General features: G+C 58.2%; 2 protein-coding genes across 2 annotated transcripts; one reads left to right on the top strand and one right to left on the bottom strand.

Annotated features, from left to right (window-relative positions):
• Positions 1-1,185: 1,185 nt before the first annotated feature.
• Positions 1,186-6,353, top strand: PRSS50 (serine protease 50). The gene is made up of 5 exons (XM_058549602.1): positions 1,186-1,372; positions 2,543-2,705; positions 3,734-4,017; positions 5,249-5,415; positions 5,916-6,353. Exons 1-5 carry the CDS (start codon positions 1,213-1,215, stop codon positions 6,144-6,146), a joined length of 1,005 nt encoding a protein of 334 aa, XP_058405585.1. The 5' UTR covers positions 1,186-1,212; the 3' UTR covers positions 6,147-6,353.
• Positions 6,354-8,201: 1,848 nt separating this feature from the next.
• Positions 8,202-15,931, bottom strand: TMIE (transmembrane inner ear). The gene is made up of 4 exons (XM_058549587.1): positions 15,836-15,931; positions 12,300-12,417; positions 9,104-9,253; positions 8,202-8,805 (listed from the first exon to the last, which is right to left on the bottom strand). The coding sequence occupies exons 1-4, from the start codon at positions 15,929-15,931 to the stop codon at positions 8,705-8,707; spliced, it is 465 nt and encodes a 154-aa protein (XP_058405570.1). The 3' UTR covers positions 8,202-8,704.
• Between the last annotated feature and the right edge of the window lie 4,865 nt (positions 15,932-20,796).

The following is a 20,796-nucleotide window of genomic DNA, read 5'->3' as shown; positions in this document are numbered from 1 at the left end:
GCCAGAAGGGTAGTGGGTGTGATTTGCTGTTTTCTCAGAGATTGAAGCACTGACTGGCCAGCCCAAATGTCTCTCCCAAGACAACAGGCCCTAGCAAGTTAGAATGTCCGGCTTGATTTAACTTTCACTTTATCTTTTATTAGGCTAGAATTTTCCAACAGCTTTGAACCAAAGCTTCTCATAGAATTTCCCCACACTACTTTTTAAATATATCATCATCTATGTCATTGAGCCATCAAAATGTTTCCCAAATTCCAACATACAAAGTGGCCTTCTGTTCCCATAAGCACCTGATGGTTACCATCACTCTTTCTCTGTGAATGGATACCTCACCTGTGCCATTGTTCCTAAGCACATGGATCTGTCAGTGAAGGGCGTTTGCTGAATGGAGTTTGTTGGGGAGAGGCTGCTTAAAATGATACAATCTTCAAAAATCATTATTGAAAACATTTCAGTCTGCTTAATTTCAGTGCCTTGAGGCAAAGCCCTACTGCAGTTACCAGGCTGGAGGGAAAATGGGGCCGCTTGGAAATCCCAGATGCCAGCCCCAGGGCTTGGGCCTCCATCTCACCTGGGGAGGGATGAAAGCATGAACCAGCCCAGGGCAGTGGGCTGCAGGAGTGAGGAGGTACAGGAGGGCCGAGGTTAGGTTGAGGGACTCCAGGAAACTGGCCAAAAAGAGTGAGAGAGACGGAAGGGTCAAGGAGGGCAGAGGTGAGACCAGAAAAAGGGCAGTCAGGGGGCGCCATCAGGCATAAGGGAGGACAGTCACTAGGGGAGCCCCTGCAGGCCGGACACCAGGAGCACCTTCGCGGGTGACCACTGGGGGGCGCCGCGCAAGCTGGGACCAGGAGCGCCGCACGGACCACACACCTGAGGCCGTCGCGGGCGGCCAGTGGGGGGCGCCACCGTGGGGCGTGCACCAGGAGCGCCGCCGCGAGAGGAGCACGGCAGTGCAGTCACTGCTACCTCAAGATGGAGCCCTGGTGCAGGGCACGGGCCTGCAGGCAGGGTCCCCGGGGCCCCGGGACGTCTGCCCCCTGCTACGCCCCCGCCGTTCTCCTGCTGCTGCTGCTGCTGAGGCCCATGGGTGAGACCCGACCCTCCCTGCCGTCCCTGTCCCCATCCCACTTAGCTCCGCGGGCAGCCTCTGATCCTCTGCATCCTTCCGCATGTTGCTTGGGCGCAGGCGAAGCACCAGAGGCACTATCCATGCCTGCTCCCACCGACCCTGGCACCCCCTGTGCCCCCAGTGCCACCTGTTCTTCGGGTGGGTCTCGCCTTCACCGGCAGGCCCCCACCATGCAGCCGCAGGCCTCGACCCTCCAGTTGCAGTACTCTGTTTCTAAAGTCAGCATCGACTTTCTTCCCAGTGAGTACTGGACTCCACGGGGGGGGGGGGGGGGGGGGTTGAGGGGGGTGGAGGAGAGATGCTTGAGCAGTTTTAAGAACCTTTGATCCAGGGGCTGGCCCGCAGAGCGGTTAAGTTCACACCCTCGGCTTCAGTGGCCCGGGGTTCTCAGGTTCGGATCCCGGGCGCGCACAGACACACCACTTGTCAAGCCATGCTGTGGCGGCGTCCCATATAAAGTAGAGGAAGATGGGCACGGATGTTAGCCCAGGGCCAGTCTTCTTCAGCAAAAAGAGAAGGATTGGCAACTGATGCTAGCTCAGGGCTAATCATCCTCACAAAAACAAACAGAAGGGACAGAGGAGAAAGGGGCAGGGAGTGTTTACTGAGCACCTGTTGTGGGCCAGGCCTCCCATCCTGGGGGGTGGGTCGGTGGCTGCATATTCCCACTTCCCTGAACTGGCTCTGGGGCCAGTGGCCTCTCCACTGGGCCCTGGGCCCTGCCCTGCCCGCCCTGCCCTGCCTGCCCTGCCCCAGGCTCCCAGTGAGTGAGTGGTCTGGGCAATAACCCTCACCAACTCCTGGCATCAGGGACCTTTAGTTTGCTTGGCAGGCAGGTGTTGTGGAGTGGAACCTCACTGCTACTTCAGGCTGCACTTCCCTGAGGACTAATGGGGCTGGGCAGCTTCTGTGACCATTTGCTGCTGTTTCCACCTCGGGATGCGTCTGTTCATGCACATTGCCCATTTTTTTCTTGGGTCACTGCCTTTCTCTCACTGAATCACAGGAGGGAGTTCCCAGAGGAGGGAGAGGGGGTCTGCCTTGGCTAAGTAGGGGAACCAGATGGAAACACGGATGAGTTCGTGAAGGGTCTGGCCAGCACTGAGGGGCTGCTCAGCCAGGACAAAGGGGCCAGTGGTACACCAGGCTGGTCAGCTGGGTGTGCTCTGGGGCCTGGGCTATAGGGAACAGGGAGAGGGATACCTGGAGGGCACTGAGGCCCTTCTGAGGCTGGACACCCCAGTCCACAAGGGGACAGCATCAGTATGTGATGACCGGTGAAAGGAGAATCATTGGATGTGTGCGGGCCAGCGGCGGGAGAGGTAAAAGCTGAGGGGAGGGGAGGGAATGGTGTCATGGGGTGTGGCTGGAAGGGCCTGTCCCTCATCAAGCTCTCGCCTTCCTCCTCAGCCTGCGGCTTCTCCTACGAGAGGGACCCCACCCTCAGGGACCCAGAGGCCATGGCTCGGCGGTGGCCGTGGATGGTCAGTGTGCGGGCCAATGGCACACACATCTGCGCAGGCACCCTTATTGCCTCCCAGTGGGTGCTGACCGTGGCCCACTGCCTGATCCAGTGAGTCCGGGCCTCGGTGGGTGGGCAGAAAGGCCTTTGGAGCCACTGGGGGCCCAGTCATCCTGCCAGCTGGCCCATCAGCAGCAGCTGTGCCTTCTGCGGAACCCCACAGTCCCAGCCCAGCCTCACCCCAGCTCCAAGCAGGTGGGGGCTGAGTCCTGCAGATTCTTTCCGGGAGCAGGAGCTTGCTCCCTCACCTGGCCCCTCAGTCCTCTGCACTCATTCCATGGATAGGAAATGGAGGCTTGGAAGCCATTGTTCAGGCCTCCTTCCTCCTAGCCACGGAAAGAAGGTCCTAATTCTTTCATTCCGCACACTTTGCTTCACTTACTCGTTCCTTCCTTCGTTCAACCAACAGCCTTTGAAACTCCTCTGAAGCCAGGCCCTGCCTGGGCACTGGGGGCAGAGAAGGGACACATCCCTTCTCTCAGGTTGCTGGGGAAGACAGACAAGAAGATAGATGCTCATAGGGGAGCCTGGTCAGTGTGGGGACAAGGGAGAGGGCATGTCCAGGTTCCGGGGCCAGAGGATCAGCCCGAGAGTAACATCTGTGCTGGCCGTGAGGGCTAACCAGGGGAAAAGCGTGCTCCAAGCCTCAGGGCCGACATAGAGATTCCAGGGGCTTGCTGGGAAAGGAAGCTGGAGGGTGAGGCCGTGGCTGATTGCACAGAGCCTCTGTCACTTCCAGGGCCCAGTGCGGGGCACTGGACAGAGTCCAGAGTTTGGAACCAGAGAGAACTGGGTCCACGTCCCCATTCCACCACTTTCTAGCTGTGCAGCCTTGAGCTGGTCACTGGGCTTCTCTGTTTCCTCCTCCTTAACATGCAGGGTTGTTGTGAGTACTGGAGCACACAGTGTGTGCGGGGCCCTGTTCACATCTGTTGTGACGAGTGGGCTCAGGGGGCTTGAAGCAGGTGGGTGGCCTGTCTGGATTTGCTCCAAGTGCAACAGTGGGGTGGAAGGCAGGGGATGGAGACTGGGGTGGGGTGCCGGGAGCTGATGGCAGACTCCTCTCGCGGTTCCCTTAGGCGGGACGTTATCTATTCAGTGCGGGTGGGGAGCCCATGGATTGACCAGACAGCGCAGACTAGTTCTGACGTCCCGGCGAGCCAGGTCATCGTGAACAGCAAGTTCCGGACCCGTCGGTACTGGTCCTGGATCGGCCAGGCCAACAACATTGCCCTCCTCAGGCTTGAGTGGGCACTCAAGTACAACAAGTACGTCTGGCCCATCTGCCTGCCTGGCTTGGACTATGCAGTGAAGGACCACTCCCTCTGCACTGTGACGGGCTGGGGCCTCCCCAGGGCTGACGGTGAGTCAGAGCCTCCCAGGGCCGGGGTGGGTGGTATAGCAGAGGACCAGGTGCAGGCTGGGGTCTACCGTGGACAGATGTTTCTCAGACACGTTTCCCAGGGAGCCCGCTGCCCCTGGACCTTCCTGTTGGACTCTAATCTCTGGGGTCTCCTTCCCCTTGAGGGTCTCAGCAGTGAGCGCATCCTGGCCATTCAGGCCTTAGGGGACCTAGATTACCCATGAACCCTCAGGCCCAGGCCAGGGCATGTGAAGAGGACGTCTTTCAAGGCAGAGGGGGCACACAGTAATATCTGGCTGTCTGCACACAATCTCAGGGCATCCACGACTTGAAGCAGAACATCAGAGGTGAGAAGAGCAGGGTTGTGTCTATAAAAAGTTCCCCAGAAGACCCCTACATGGCTGGCTAAGGGCAGTCTGCACCCGGAGGTTGGGAGTCACTCTGGGTCAACTCATGGCTCGCCTCTCCCCGCAGTGGCCCTCAATCCCTTGTCATCCCAATTTAGGAGTATTGTCCCAGGCCCATCCAAGGGTCCATTTCCTCATGAGCCCCAGGAATGTCCACTTCCTCAGGGAGCCCCTGTCCCTTCCCCACGAGAGAGGTGCCTTTCCCTGTGGCCTCATAGAGCCAACTTGTCTAAAAACAGCCCACAGGGCTCCAGCCCCAGGGGGATGGGAGGGTGGCCTTTTGACTTCCCTGCCATGGCCTGTCTGGGGAATGGCTGGGAACAGTTGGAAGTCTCCTGTCCCCCAGGAGCTCAGGCTAGGGACAGACACACTGATGAGAGGGAGGAGGGGAGTAAGCAGTGCCTGGGACTCACGGAGGGGAGTCCAGCAAGCTCAGGGGAGGAAGAGGCCTGTGGGGAGGACTTGAAGAAAAGGAGGGATTTGGACCCGAGAGCGGCTTGGCAGGATTCAGGATAGAAGGAGGGACGAAAGCCAAGATGCTGAAGGAGGATGGACTCGTGGGCTAGACTCTACAGGAAGTGAGACCAGGCCCAGCAAGGCCTGATGGTGGGCAGCCTGCTCCTAGGTTTCTAGATTGAGGGGCCCTTGGGAAGTGTCACCCGGAGTGGTGGGTGATCTGAGCCTGGAGAGATCTCCAGGGCTGCTGTGTGGCAAGTAGAAGAGGCTGGAGGAGTGACAAGGAGAAAAGGGAGGACAGAGACAAAGCTGGTAGCAGTGGGTGGCAGCAAAACTGCCAAGCTGGAACAGGGTCCCCTGTGCCCCAGGTGGATGGCCCCAGTTCCGGACCATTCAGGAGAAGGAAGTCACCATCCTGAACAGCACGCAGTGTGACCACGTCTATCACAGGCTCTCCAAAATCCCCTCTCTGGTTCGGATCGTCACCTCCAAGATGATTTGTGCGGAGGACTTGGACAGGGAGGAGTTCTGCTATGTGAGCACCTCTCCCCCTTGCTCACTCACCTCCATGGGCACCTGGCCAGGAGTGGGGCTCAGGGCACAGGGCAGGCAGGACCTGAAGGGATAGGGAGGGGGAGGAGGGAGAGGAGGATGAGAATGGGGAGGGACAAGCAGGGGTGATGAGGGGGAAGATGGGAAGATGGGGAGGAGAGATGAGATGGAGGAAAGAGATGGGGTTGGGTGAGAGAGATGGGGAGTGGGGATGGAGGTTGGAGTTGAGAGAGAATGATGGGGGATGGTGGGAAGAGGGAGGGTGGATGTTAAAGAAATGAGGGATGGAGGATTGGCATGAGAGAGACGGGGGATGAAGCACTCTGAGAAAGGTCTCCTGGGTCTAGACCTTGAGGGCACCTCTCAGCTTTTTGACCCTCGGGGGCTGTGGAGAAGATCTGGTGTGAGGGCACTCTGCTTGTCTCTGAGCGGGGTTCCATCTCACTGGGGCCACATGTTTTCGTTCCCCTCCCCCTCCCACAGGAGACAAGTGGTGAGCCCTTGGCCTGTCCTGTGGAGAGCACGTGGTACCTGGTGGGGATGGTGAGCTGGGGCCCCGGCTGCAAGAAGAGCCAGCCCCCGCCCATCTACCTGCATATCTCCTCCTACCAGCACTGGATCTGGGAGCGCCTCAACCGGCAGGCTCGGCCAGCTCCAGCCAGGGCCCTGCTCCTGGTGCTGCCACTGCCCCTCAGCCTCCTTGCTGCCCTCTGACACTCTAGTGCCGTCCCTGGGGGCGCCCTCCCTTGCCCAGGCCACTCCTTACCCTTCGGCCCGGAATGCTGCAGACACAGCTCTCACAGCCCCGCAAGGCAGGGCAGAGCCTGGGTGCTTAATTAAACACTTCTCTTCCCCATGCCTCCTCCTTCCTGGGCCTTGGAGGCCCCTTGCTCCCTGGGCTGCTTGAGTGGGAGATGAGTGAACCAGACGGGGTGGGATGGGGAACTCAGGGCAGTTTATAATGGGAAGTGCAGAGCCCCAGCGTCTGCCTCCATCCAGAGGTTTGGGGTGGCTCCCAAGGAAGGTGGAGGGAGTGTGAAGGGATGATATTGGGGTCAGATGATGGAGGGCCCAGAACAGCTTCTGCCCACGCTGAAGCTGGGGCTGCTGGACTCAGCCTGAGGCTGGGGGGAGGGTGCAGCTTGGTCTGGGCCGGGAGGTGTCCTTTCTGTGATACTTTAGTGGGAGTCAGGCTCTCCTTGACTTTGGCCTTTCCAGACAGTAGCTAGAACACACTGTGTCATTGCCCTGAAGCACTGCAGTGAATTTTGACGCTGGGGACTGAGACAGGTGCCCACCAGGATTAGAAATTATCCCCACCATCAGCAACCATGCCTCTCCATACAGGGTTAGTGGAGGCCCAGGTCCAGGGGTCAGGGAGGCATCTGGCAGGGCAGATGGAAACAGGGCCTGGACTCCCTCAGGCTTTCCCAGCTGACTCTCTGTTTGACTTCAGGTGGCCCCTGCCCCTCTGGGCTTCTGCTGCCCGGCCACACGAGGGCTCTGGCCTGTATGGGTAGAATGACCTTGCCATAACTCTATATATGAGAAGCCCATAGGTTGGACCCTGAGGGCAAAGGTCAGTCAACTGTTCCCACCTGGTGGCAGAGTGAGTACTCAGCTTCCACAGCAGGGCCTTCTGTAGTCTCTCCCCCCCTCGCTGCTCCAAGACCCTGTGTTCCTTCCCCCATGTCAGCATGGATCCTCGTCCTTGTATAATGATGATCTGTGTCCTGGGCACCGGACTCCCACCGTTGAAGGCCTATTGAAAGCCAGGGGGTGGGGTGGAGGGGAGTGGAGAGCAGCAGGCCTGGGCCCAGAGCCCCAGCTGTAGCTGCCCCTCAGCCTCTTGGCCACTGTCTCTCCCTCCAGCTCATCCTAATTCAGGCTGGGGGAAAAGTCAGGGAGGGAACTTCAGCCTGGCCTGCACCACGTGTCACCGATTGCTGCATCACTGTTCACATAAATGCTGCAGGGACGGGGCAGGCTGAGGTCATCTCAGGTCATTCAGGTGTGAGCAGGCACTCAGCTTTATTTACACATCTCTGCAGGCTGCAGAGGCAGCGTGAGCTTTTCCAGCAGCTCCCCTGGCTCGGAAACCTTCTCTGGTGTCTCCTCAGTCACCAGGCCCAAGTCTGGGCACTTCAGCTGACGTTCACTGCCATCTGGAAACCCCTCTGTGTCTCCCTTCTCCAAGGATGCAGTCCCCAGGTGGCATTTGGGCCTTTGCCTTCTCTCAGCCATGCTTCTCTTAGGCGCCACAGTTGACAATGGTGGAAGAGGAGCTGCCTGCTGTTATATTGAGCAGGTGGAAGGCTGGTTGCTACCTCAACCCCTAGCTCCCCTGCAGTGACGCCCTAGGGCCCTGAGACTCCCACCCCCCTCCTCCAACAGCTGAGCATAGGAAGGGCCACTAGAGCAGCCCAAGGTCCCTCTTGGCTTCTCAAATATTCCCTGGATTCTCCAGAAGGGGCCCAGGGCCCAGCTTTCCTCCTTTCTTCCTCTGGCCTGTTGGCCTCACCCTCTGCATGCTGACCCACCCCTGCAGCCCCCAGCCCCGAGCCCCTAGGCCTCATGTGAGCCCCCCCCCCCCCCCCCGCCGCAGTCTCAGATCCATACAATGTGTAAAGCAAGTGCACCCATTGCCTGGAGCTCGGTATCTGCTGGGTTGGGGGTTCCCCTGCTTCTGGGCCACCTCTGCTCACCTCCCTGGGCTAGAACCCCTGCCAGGCTTGGAGCAGTCCCCTCGCCACCAGGGCTGCTCTCTAGCCAAGTCCAGGAACCTCCTGCTGCCACAACTCCCCCAAGTGACCCTCTCCCTCCTCGTGGCCAGCCTGAGTGTGGCCTCAGACCCCAGCTCATCCAGTTCAGCCATCCCCCTCCAGAAGGGAACCCACATCCCATTACTCCTTTAGCCACTGCTGTTTCTGGCAGAAGGGGTGGGGCAGAGGCATGTCTGGGTGGGTGGGTGTGAGGCTGCTCTGGATCTGCAGACAGTGGCCCAAGACCAGTGTTGCTGAGTGGCCGTGTGGATGGGGTGAAAACAGCGGAGTCCAGGCTGGGAGGCTGGACATCTGGTGTAGTCTTGTCCCTGCCCCTGATGGGCCGTAAGGACATGGCCATGGGCCTCAGCTCCCCCTCTGAGCAGGGAGACAATGTTCTGCAACCTCTATGGTCCATGTATGAGCTGGGAGTCTAAGGGGCCTGGATCCTGGCCAGGACTTGAGCCCCGGGGCCTGCCAGCCCTGCATGCCACCTCCAGGAAGCGCTCCTCATTTCTCTCCTTTCTTCTTCTTGGCCTCGTTCTTCTCATCCTCCTCTACCTTGATGGCCACTGTGTCCACACTGTCCTTCTTCTTCTTCTTCTTATCCTCTGTAGGGGAGAGGAAAGAGGCATGTGGCAGGAGTGAGACAGGGTCCTTGGGCTTGCACCAGAGCCTCGCACGTCAGCCCTTCACTTCCTTCCAAACCTTTTCTATCTGCAGCATAGCTCCTTGTTTGACTTGCCTCTCTCTGACCCATTTCTGTGCTCTCATCTCCAGGGACAGGGCTGGGTCCCCTCTGAACCTGCTGCGGGGGCGGGGAAGAACGACTCTGGGCAGCAGGGCTGAGGAACTGGCTGGCTCAGCAGGGTCGGATGGTGGCGGGGCTGGGGGCCTGGACCTTCTCACCTCCAGGGATTTCTGTGAGCTCACTGAGGGGTGGCACAGTCTCCAGTTTGTCCGTGTACATCTTGGCTGCCTTTCGCTGCAGGTACCGGGCTTCAATCTCCTTCCGGGTCCGTGGCACGCGGCAATTGAAGACACAGCACAGAGTGATAACTGTAGTGGGGACAGAGCAGGCTTGGCCGGGACCAGAGCTCAGACACCTCATGGTGGTACCCAAACTTTAGGCCTGCCTCCATCTACCTATGTGTGTCTCACCCAAGAGACTCTGGCAGGAGGCTCCGCATCTTGACAAAACCCCTGCGGGCTCTGGGATTTCCAAGCTATCCTTCCTAAGCAGGGCTGGCTTCATCTAGTCGCACAGGGCCCCACCCTTAGAAGGGCCTTGTGCTTGGTTTAATGCTCCGCTGTAACTGTCTTGAAATTCATAATAATTTTTGAACAAGGGGTCTCGTATTTTCATTTTGCACTGGCCCCATTGCTGGTCCTGGTCCTGAGGGTCCTTCTGACTAGACTGAGAGTTCCCGGAGGGCAGGGCAGAGGGCTGCCCCATGGCTCCAGCTCCAGCTTCCTGGAGGCTATCCTGTGCTTCCAGTCATGCTTCTGGACTCCTAGTGCATCCTAGTTTTTCTTTCCCAGGCTCTTGAGAACAGAGCTGCCTCAGACACCGGAGGACGTGGCTGCATCCTCCTCAACCTCCCTGAGGACAAGCCTGGGCTCCTCCTGGCTGCAAGAGCGGGTGAGAGGGTACAGACCTTCTGCCCTGGGGCGTTCACCTCAGACAGAGTTATTCCAGGAGCCGTTTTCCAGCCGAGGGCAGCTGCGCCCACGCGAGCTGGGCCAGAGCATGGAGCTGGCCTGTCTAGTGATGGCCATGGCAGGGCAGGGCTGCCAGGACCCAGCTGGACTGAGTTTATTTTTCTAAGGCCCCCACAGTCTGACCACCTTGGCCCCAGCCTCAGGGAAGGGGATGGAGCTGCTTCCTATTATAAATCAGTTGACCAGACATAACTTCCTGGCAGACTCCTGGGGACAGGAGGGCCAGGCAGGACAAGCCAGGCCTATTTTGGGGAAGATGGATCAGACCTACGTGGCCTGGGCTGGAGCACCCTCTAGGGTCATCTTGTGCAACCCCTTCAGCCAAATATTGTGGCCCCCCCCCAAGTCTCACCCAGACTCAGAATAAAAGAAAAAAAATGAATGAATGAATGAGATGGTCTCAAAGCCTTTGCTGCTGAGGACAGGACTGGATTCCTAAAGGAATGGATGGGGGAGCCAACAGCATCCAGGAACACTCTGGGGAGCCCAGCATGAGGGCCCCAGTGGTAGGTCAGACTGTACACTGCTGTCTGGAGGTAGACCTGAGTAGACAGCAGGTCTTTCTTATCCAAACAGCTGGTTCTGGTCTTCTCCAGACCTCTGTGTGTATGCCTGAGGCCCAAGATTGATCCCCTACTTCAACCCTACTGGCTTGGGCCACCTCTTCCAGCCACCTACCAGGCACCTCCTCAGGACCATGCCCACTCAGGCTCTCCACCAAGGCTGAGAGCTCAGAGAAGAGAGCTCAGAGGGCAGCTACTGGCAGCCAGAGCAGGGCTCAAACATGGCCACTCACTCTAGGCTTGCCCTACCCAGCCTGGCCTGGTCACTTCTTTTCAAAGAAGGAGAGAAATAAAGTGCCTTGGATCGAGTTTCAGGGCTCAGGCAGGGGCTTTGGATACAAGTCCCTGGGCTGGAGGAGATCCCCCTGAGGCATCCCATCCAACCCCAGCCCTCTCCACAAGGCTCTGGGGGGTGATGCTCCACTAACAGCTGCACTGCGTGTTTTGAGGCCCCACAGGGCCCTCAGCCCTGCTCCCTGGGGCACCCCAGAGCTGCTCCTGGACCTGCACCCTCGATTGCTTCTGTGGTCCCTACAGGACAGATGCCCCCCCAACCCTGCCTCTTGGTGCTGGGGGTTGTTCTCCTCTCCAGACACCCAGGCTGAGGCTGCAGCCACACCTGTCTGTCTGTGGGACCTCCATGGACAGCCCTGACTAACCTCTTGCTCAGACCCTGCTCCCACTGGAGCCATGAAGAACTGATGGTGGGAGGTGGATATTTTCCCTCCGGGAGGGCACTTCTCCTGCCAGGAGAAGCATGTGCAAATCAGGTGTTCTTGTCTCTCCTGGAGCCCCCACATGGGGATGGGCCCTTTGTGGTCAGCCCTGCCCTCCAGGGACCTCATCCCCTGACAGCTCCGGCTAGAACTTAAATGCCACCTTAGCCCGTCCCCCCAAAGTGCGCTCAGTAACCGTCCTGTAGGGGTTATCTGAGAGCGGGTGTGAAGGCCGTTTCCTCCCACCTCTGCGCACACCATCCCCTCTGCCTGGAATGCCTTTCCAGCCCCCCACCTGGCAAAACTCCACCCATCCTCCGCCGATTTGCACTCAGACGACCCCTACTCTCTGAAGCCTTTGCAAGGGGAGTGGGTTTTCTTTCCCTTCACTGCCTGCCATCCCCCTCTTACCCCCGGCCTTGTAGGAACTTCCATCACACTCTGCTTTGTGCCATAGCGGCCTCCCCCACCCAGCTGGCATTTCTCTGCTCCCTTTCCCCAACTCCAGACACCCCCTCTGGAAGGACAACTGAAGGGAACATGCCAAACCCATTTCTGTTGCGACTTTGCATCAAGCAGCTCCCAGTCCCAGAGGAGAGAGGGGTCTCCTGCTTTTAATTGAGGTGAGTGAGTCATTCCAAGGAAATGGTATTTGACAAGGCAAGGTTTGCAGCCTGGGAGCCACATCTGCTGTGTGTCTGGGGAGCCTCTGAGCTGAGCTGCAGCCAAGAGTGGCATTGCTGGGGCCCCTGGGTGTGGGCCCTTTAAGCTGGCCTGCAGAAAAAGCATCAGGAGGCCAGCGATGGGGAAAAATGACACGTCCTGTCCTGGTTCAGTGGAGTCCCCTGTAATTACCATAATTGCCATGTGGCTGCATCCCCGGTCGGGCAGAATTGAAACTTCAGGTCACTGCTGGCCTGTCAGCCCTCCACAGGGACTTTGTGTGGATCAGGAGGTGCCAGAAACCACAGCGGGCCTCCTGTGGGCGCCTGGCCTGCGTGCACTGCCCGGAATTGCTGTTCTGAGGCCCTGGGGGTGGTGCTGGGGGGCAGGGGTGCTGTGACCCCTGTGGTGTGATGAGGAGGGCGGGGAGCAGCTACTCACTGATGGACAACACGAAGAGCGAGAAGATGCCCACCACGTGCCACAGGCGCATGTCCCAGAATACCACCGTCTCCTTGGTCAGCGGGGGCGGCTTGGGCTTGGGCGGAGCCGTGCTGGGCTGCAGGTCAGGAGAGAGGGGAGTGAGCCAGGCAGAGGCCAGGGGCTGGGTATGGGCCAAGAGAGGCCCTGGTCTCAGCAAGGACTCAGCTCAAGTATTTCAGAATCTCCTAGAATCAAGTGTCTCAGACATTCACAGCCAATGCCCTAGACCTTAGGAAGTTCCGGATTTAGAACAAGAGAAGATAGCAGAGCCCCAGAACTGTGGAGCTGGGGATTGGAGTGTGAGGGTGCTTGAGGCTTGGGGAAACCAAGGCCTGGAGGGGCAAATGGGGACGGCCTGTCCCAATCAAGTTCAAGGCCCCTGCAGGCAGCCTGTGGGTCTCTCCTTCGCTCTAGTCCTGGCCCCACACCAGCAGATGAGGTCTCAGGACCAAGGCCAGAGACAAGGCAAGGCCTGTGCTGCCCTGGGGAACTTGGTTCTCGTGTACCCTCAGTGTGGGGTGGGGTGTGCGGCCGGAGTCAGTGCCCCATGGCTCTGCTCCCTGGCCAGGACTCCACCAGGTGCCTCAACAGTCACCTGTCCTACCAGAAGGCTGGGCCAGAGTCCTCACAGGACAGGACTAGATAAATGATTTGTCGGCGATACTGCAGCGACACCTGGAGGCCAAAAGATGTAAGCACGGCTGGAGCAAGGCTGAACAGAGCACAACACAGCCTGGGACACCACCCTGCCCTGGGGACCTGAGGGGACATGGCCCTGCCCTGGGGATCTGAGCAAGACCTGTCCCTGACCTGTGAGGCTGACAGAGATATGACTCTTATCTCTGTCACCAAGTTTGGCTGAGGGGTGTGGATGGGGGTTAGTGCTCAGAGGGAGAGAGGACCCTGGGGCATCTGTGCAATGTGTTATCCGTTGATTAACCAAATAAAGACAGACACAAGGAGTCTTTTCTGGCTCTCTGGGCAGGAAAGGCAACCCACAGCTCAACCAACCATTCATCCAGTCTTTTCATAAGCATGGACTGGGCACCCACCACAAGCCAGGTCCTCCTCGTCTAATGAACAGCCCCCTTCAGCCTATGTTGGGGACACTCGGAGAGGATCAGCAGCCTGCCTCACAGGTCTGTGCACCCAGGTTGGCACATGTTTCCCTGGCTCTTTTCTCCTCACTAGGGTGAACTGGGGTGGGAGCCTTCTTTTCTCTAGGCCTCAGTTTCTTCATCTGTAACTTGAATGAGGTGGTTCCAGGGGTCTCTGGGAAGTTCTCTCTACCCAACCTGAGTGATAAAATTAACAAGAAGACACTGCTCCTCAGCATCATCCCAGGGGCCTGGATCCATTTGTGGGGTCAGACACATGTATGTGGGGTCGAGGAACATGTGTGTGGGCTTAGTCACATGTGCGGGCTCAGGGCACATGTGTGTGGGATTGGGGCACACATATGGGGTTGGGCACACATTTGCAGGTACAGGGCACATGTGTGGTTGGAGCATATGTAGGTGTGGTCAGGCACACATCTGTAGTGTCAGGGCCAGGATCTGGGCCGGGGTGGGGTTCCCTGATTCTAAGGCTCAGTGTGTTGGCCTGGCTGGGTTGTTTGACTGGAAGACTCTGAGAGCCAGAGTAGATCTCCGATTCTGAGCCTGGGCAGCTGAGAGCTCACTTCTGACACATTCTTGTTCCAGCTTTGTTCAGGGTGGAATTGAGCCTATGCTCTCACCCCGATAGGGATCTTGGGTGGAGGGTAATAGGTAACAGTTGGGCATCTCCTTGTGGTGGGCACTACTTGGGGTCTGAACTCAAGCTTGGAGGCCCTGGCCTGCATCAGAGTCTCCTGGCCCGATGGAGGGCGATGCCTGTAGAGGCTGGGGTGGGTGATGTGTGGACTCAGCCCGGCCCATCTTTCTGGTGCTTCCCTGGATCCCCTGGGCCGGCCAGGCCCTTGCTCAGGCTTTAGGCACGCAGATGGACGCCAAATGCAATTTCCCTTGATGAGCTGGGAGAAGACATGCTCTTGGGGCCTAGCGGGGAAGAGTCCTTGGCTCAGAACTGACTCGACCTTCGCCCTCAGGCTTCTCCTATACCCAGGCCAGCTGAGTTTCTGCATCTGAGGCCTCAGGGCAGCCGGTGAGGGGCCCAAGTACACTCCATGGGGCTCAAGCCAGCCTGGCTCCCTTACAGGGACACTGGAGCTGACATCTGACTCCAGCCCAGCCTTCTAATCACATGCCCTGGTCAGCAGCAGGGGCTGGCTAGCATCAGGGTGCAGGGCTCTCTTCCCACATCCCTCAGATCCTCCAGTTCAAGACTCTGTTCCTGCAGACCCCCAGGGTATGGCTCTGTCCTCCCTCTCCCATCCTGTCCCATAGCACTTGCCCCTCGAGGGCTCTCCTGAGTGCCTTGCTGTTTCTTATACTTCTGTTCCCCTGCTCTCTCCACTCTGCTCCTGCCTGCACAGGCTCTGTCCCCCACTCCTCCCTGGCCCTGCCTCTTGGGCCTACTCCCTCTAGCCTCATGCTCCAGAATTCTGGGTCTGGTCTGCTTCTTGGGCTCCCCTTCCCGGCTCAGCAGGAATGGGATCCAGAGGGGTCAGAGAGGCTACAGATGGCCCCCACGCTTGCCCTCCCAGCCTTTCTTGGCCCAGCCAGGCTCCTGGCCAACACCTCAGCCATCCTCCTCACCTCTTCCTGGTCTATCTCAGCAGCAGCTCCTCCCTGTTCTCCCAACTATGTGCCTCTTCCAATTTATTCTCCTCCTTCCAAACCAGGACCCATCATGAGTCTACCCTGCTCAGAAACCTTTGCTAGCTCCCCATTATCACCAGACCAAGTCAGTCCCTGAGTCCCTGGGGCCTGCCCTCCTGCCCTTCCCCTCCAGGGCTTAGCGCTCCACCTGGAGTCAAACTCAACAAATGACTGCTCCATAACGGGTCTCCTCATCCTCTTGCTCCCACTCTCCAGCTTGGAATGCTCTCACCTCCTTCCTAAGGCTGTGTCTCCCTCATTAGACAGGGGAACCTGGAGGATCTCTGGAGGCAGAAGCTGATTCTTCCAGCAGACCCTAAGATCAGGGCCTACATCTCCCCTCTCAGACTAGGGGTCACTGAAACCAGGGACTACCCCGACACCCCCCCCCCCCATTAAACCAAAGACTAGAGGACAGGGGCTGAGTGTCCCACATCAGAGTGGGCAAGGCTGTATTCCCAATGAGACTGGGGATCCCTAAAATCAGAGCAAGTCTCCCCATCAGACTATTGCTCCTGAAATCAAGGGTTGTGCCCACCAATCAGACCACTGGGGGCTGAGTCTCCCCCACAGCCTAGAAGCGCTGGGGGCAGGGCTGTGTCACTCCAATTAAGCCAGGTCTCCCAGGGCAAGAGGAAGGGGAAAAGCCAGCTCCCGGTCAGAAAGGCGCCCCCCACCCTCTGCCTGGACGATGCCAGCCACCCCGCGCCCCTCCGCGCCGCCCCGCCTCACCTCCACCAGCTGCCCGGCGACCCCCGCGAGGCACACCCCCAGCACGGCGCCGCCCAGCGCCCAGAAGGGCCCCGCGCCTCGCCGCCGCCCCGCCATCTTCGCGCCGCGGGCCCTCGGCCGCAGGCAGGGGAGCGGAGTGAGGCCGCGGGGCCGGGTTGGCTCGGGGACTGCCCGCTGGCCAGCCGGCTCTCGGCGGTGGCGATCTGGTCGCAGGCTGCGAGTGGGCATCATTTATTCATCGTTGGTGTCTGGTTTCGGTGCCGCTCGCACCCACATAGCTGCGGGTGGAGGGCCCGCCCCGCTCCCAGGAGATCAGACTCCAGACTCCCCCCTCCCCTAACCCAACGTAGGCGGACATAGGGGTGGGAGTGGGTGGGAGGGAGGACAGGCTGGGGTCAGGTCCTTCAACAACAGGTCCCACACTCCCTTCCCCACTTGGGCCTCAGTTTCTCCATCTGGGACAAGAGGAGGGGCTGGAATCTGCTGATCTAGAAGGCCCTTCCCATTCTGACGAAAAACGGTACTGGATCCAGGTGGGGGTGGGGGTGGGGGGCATGGCAGGCAGGTTGCCATGGTGACAGGCGCTCAGGGATGTCCTGGGCTTTCTGGGCTGGCTTCCTGCCCAGAGGCGGCTCTGATCACCTTGGACACCAGAGCTGGAGGGGGAGGGATGGGGAGCAGGGGATGGTATGGTCCGAGTTGCCAGCTGCAGGTGCTATGGAACGTTCCTGAAGGAGCCAGTATCTGCAGCCGGCAGGACAGGGTGTGCTCCCCCTGGAAGGGCTGGAGGACCATTTTCTGACCCTGGCTGACCCTCACCCTCTGCTCCAGTTTGAGCCCTGACCCTGACTTCACACTGAACCCGGCCCACATTGCACTCTAGTCCTGATCCCAGGGTGAGCCTTGACAACCCAGGGATAGAGGGAGAGAAGATCTGAGGCACTGTGGAGACTTGGGGAGGACTTTGGAAGAGGTGTGGGGAGGCCTAGGGTGGGGAGACTCCTCTGGTCCATCCTCTCTCCTCTCTCCTTTCCTTCCTTCCTTCCTCCCCTCATTATTAATCTCCTGCCTGCTGAGTGCTGGAGAAGCAGCCCAGGTGTTGGACCCCTGCATTTCTCCATCACCAAGGACACCTGTGGAGACCTGCGTAGGCTGGGGTGCTTTGGGCCTTGGGTTGTCATCAGAAGTGGGGACCCTGTAGATTCAGAGCCTTGTGGGGCTCCTGCCTGGAGGTGCCATAGATGGGCAAGGACGAAGGCAGGCTGTTGCAGAGAGCAGGGGGCCAGCTGTGGACACCCATAGGTGTCAGGGCTGGGAGATGACAGGAAAATGGGAGAGCTGCTGGCAAAGGACAGCTAGCCCAAGGGACTACTGAGGAGACCCTTGACAGTGGGTAGTAAAGACTGGGGGCTGGGTAGGCTGGGCCACCCCATCCTCCCCAGCCGTGCCCTGACCAGGCAAACAGGAATTCCACTAAAGCCCAATCACCTGCTGTAGCTCTCGGCACCCCCACCCCTTCCTCCTGTGATCTCCTGTGGACCAGTCTAGGGAAAGCCACACTGACCAGCCAGGGAGGTCATCCTTGGGACATGGGGTCAGAGAGGATTTGCTGGACTGGGCTGAAGTTAGAGAGCCTGACAGCAGCCTTGGGCAAACCATGTCTCCTCTCTGCTTTGATGTCCTTATCTGTGGAATGGAGAGGGCAAGACTCTCGTCACAGAGCTTATGGGAGGATCATATGAACTAAAGATTGTGGGAGTGCTGAGAACATGCTGGCTCTCCTTGATGGGATGGCTCAACCCAGGAGGGGTGGGGTGTCGTTTCCTGTGAGGTTCATCATCTGTCCATCCAAGAAGCAGGGCAAGCCCAATGAAGAAATCTGGAAGGGAATACAGTCATGTGTGTCCCCATTGTCCCCTGAGATGGCCACTGCTCCAAGTGGGGTCCACTTGTCTGCAAGCTTTTGAATACAGCTGAGATTTCACTGTAGGCTGTTTATCATATACTTTTTCTCAGAGCTTTTTACCCAACACAGGCATCCTAGATCCCCACCCCACTCAAACACAACTGTCAAATACTGTTACACAGGCCTTGAAGTCAAACTGACTTAGAATAACAGGTATCCCGAAAGTCTTAGTGCAGTTATAAGCTTTAATAACCTCAGAAGTATAAAGCTACAAATTTACAAGAATCACCATTTGAAAGTTTAATTATTTAAATTTTCTTTTTTGCCCTCTGAAGATGGCAAAAGTTGACTGAAAAAAATCAATTATCCAAAATTCAGAAAACTAAATTAGCATAAAGAAAATGCAAGTAATTAAACTTTCAAATTCTGTTTCTTGTAAATTTGTTGCTTTATACTTTATAACTTCTGAAGTTATTAAAGCTTAAAACAGACTTCTGGGGCACACTCAGATTGACAGCTGTGAGCTCTCAGTGCACTACATAACCTCTCTGAGCTTCAATCCCTCGTCTGTAAAACGGGTATAACCACAGCATCATGACACCCGCACATCACAAGCCTCCAGTAAATGCTGGTCGTTGTGATTATTGTTGTCATGGTCAAAGGCAGTGTGATATTACACGGTATAGAGACCCAACAATACTTTGTTCAATTAGTGCCCTGCTGTCGAACATTTGTGTTGTTTCCAATTCTCCAGTGTTAAACACCATGGGGAGAGGAACATCCTGAAAGCTAAAGCCTTTTCCACCTTCTTATTCCTCTCCCCTGTTTACTCATGAAGAATTGAGGCCCAGCGAGGGGTTGTGCCCTGCCTAAGGTCACTGCCTCAAACTCGGTCTTCAGCCCTTATCCCAGGGCTCTGCCCACTGTCCAGTACTGTTTCTACTTCTTATGAGGTCCCCATATCCTGCTGCACCCATCCCCCAGTTGGGCCCATCAGGTCTGGGGTGATGGAGCTCTGGACCGCTGGTTCTCCAGCCTGGCTCCCCTTTAGGACAGAGTGTCCTCCACACGTGGTGGCGTGAATGCTGGCATGCAGAACACTGTTTGTCCCTTGTGTACTATTTTTAGCTCCTGTGGGTTTCCTGTAGGGATCCAGTCCAGACTCCAGGGCCTCTGAGTTGGAAGCCATGGGCAGAGTCAGTTGGCAGTAGCTAGGGGACCCTGTGGACAGTTCTTTCCTGGACCCTGAAACCCCAGGGCTCAAGGTTCAGCTCTGGGGAAGCAGGGAGTAGGGAGTGGGGATCCCCCCCAGTCACAGAGCCAAGCTGGGATCCAGGGCATCTTGGACTTAGCCTGGGCTGGGGGCGGGGGCTGGGTGGCTTAGGCCTGTCACACAGGGGTTGGGGCCTGCTGGGAGCTGGCAGTCTCTGACCTTGTTGGCCTGGGGCCCGGCCCAGAATAGCTCTGGAGCTGGGCGGGGTCTGGGTGAGACCTGTGGATGCATAAACACATGCTTGTGTCTCACGGCACTCGTGTACACGAGGGAGCATGTGCATACTGCACTTGCCTCTGTGTGTCAGTGCGCGTTCCATGGAGCAGCGTGTAAGTCTGTGTCCATGTGGACGTGCACATGGTCTGCACACATGTGCCCATGTACAGGCCTGCCACCCGAGTTGTGCAACATGGAGGCCCTACCAGTGGGTTCAATAATAGATGGGTCCGTGTGGCACAACTGAGTGTATACACCACTACATTCCCATGACTGTGGAATTGTCTATGTGTGCAAGGGGTGTGGGAGTGGTGCAGGTGGGTGTGTGCACATGGGATTGGGCAAGGGCCCTTGGATGTGTTGCAGGGGGCCAAGGGCAAGTGGACCCAGGGGAGGCTGTCCTTTGGGCACCACCAGGGGCACTATAAATTACCTGGCCCCAAGCTAAGGACAAGCTGGGAGAGAGCCTGGCCAGGTCTTGCCCCCTTTGGCAGATGATAAAACTGGACTTGGTAATGCTTGTCGCGTCACCCAGTGAGTGGGAAGTGGGTGAGGGAAGACTGGCCCCCAGCCTTCCAATTCCCCTAGATGTGGCTGAACAGGAAGTCTGGGCTCTAGCGAGGAAGCCAAGGGTGCCCTTCTCTTCCTGCTTGAGCCCAGGCAGCACTGTCTTCCCTCAGCTACAGGTACAGATGAGGCAACTGAAGCTCAGAAAGGAGAAGGGGTGGCCCAGAGACACCCAGCACAAGATCAGATCCCTTGTTCAGGGCCCTGCCCTGCCTGCCCCTTCCCTCTCAGGTGCTGAGAACGAGTGCTCCTGGACAACCCTGCTCTCTCCACATGTGGCCCTGGACACTCTCCAGCCCTTGACCCTTCCTTCCAAGCCCGAGACCCCTTGCCTGCCCATCCCTATGTGCCAGGGGTCCCACAGACCCGCCAAGACCCTGCTCATCCACAAAGGAACCCCTCCGACCTGCATGCACCTCCTCCACTGGGAAACTCTTCAGCCTGCAGGATGAGGGGTGCCTCCCACCGCCTCAGACTTGAGTGGGGGTTGGTGGGCCACCCTTTCTGCTCTTCCACTGCCTGCCTCTGGACGGGGCCCTTTGCCTCAGTGTCCTCAGCCGTGAAAGAGGCAGAGGCCCGCCCAGAGACGCCGGTCATCCCCTGGAACCCGCGTGCCACGGGAAGTGATGGGGGACTGGCCTAGTGGCCAGAGGGGGACCTGACGGCAGACATCGGGCTCCTTTGTTACCGGTGTGAACCATGGTCCCTCCCCCTCCCGTAGGTCCGCCGGGACTAGGCTTCCGACACCCTTTCCAAGGTCCCAGGCCCTGGCGCTGACAACCGCTGGCTTCCTGCTCTACCGGACCACGTTGAGACCCAGGAGCGGGGGTTGCGGGGGGGGGGGGGCGGACTTCCCCAAGGTCACACACACAGGAGTGGCAGCCGGCAGTTGACGTTCGGCACAAGGGGCCGCAGGGCAGCCTCGGTTTACTCCACTCTCGGCTATAAGCTGCATGAGAGCACCCAGCGCTCCGCTTGTGCCGGCCTCTGCGACTCGGT

Source organism: Diceros bicornis, chromosome 2 (assembly GCF_020826845.1).
Source record: "Diceros bicornis minor isolate mBicDic1 chromosome 2, mDicBic1.mat.cur, whole genome shotgun sequence".
NCBI classification, from domain to species: Eukaryota; Metazoa; Chordata; class Mammalia; order Perissodactyla; family Rhinocerotidae; genus Diceros; species Diceros bicornis.
The sequence above is the reverse complement of the archived record's forward strand: the minus strand, read 5'-3'. Positions and strand labels throughout refer to the sequence as shown.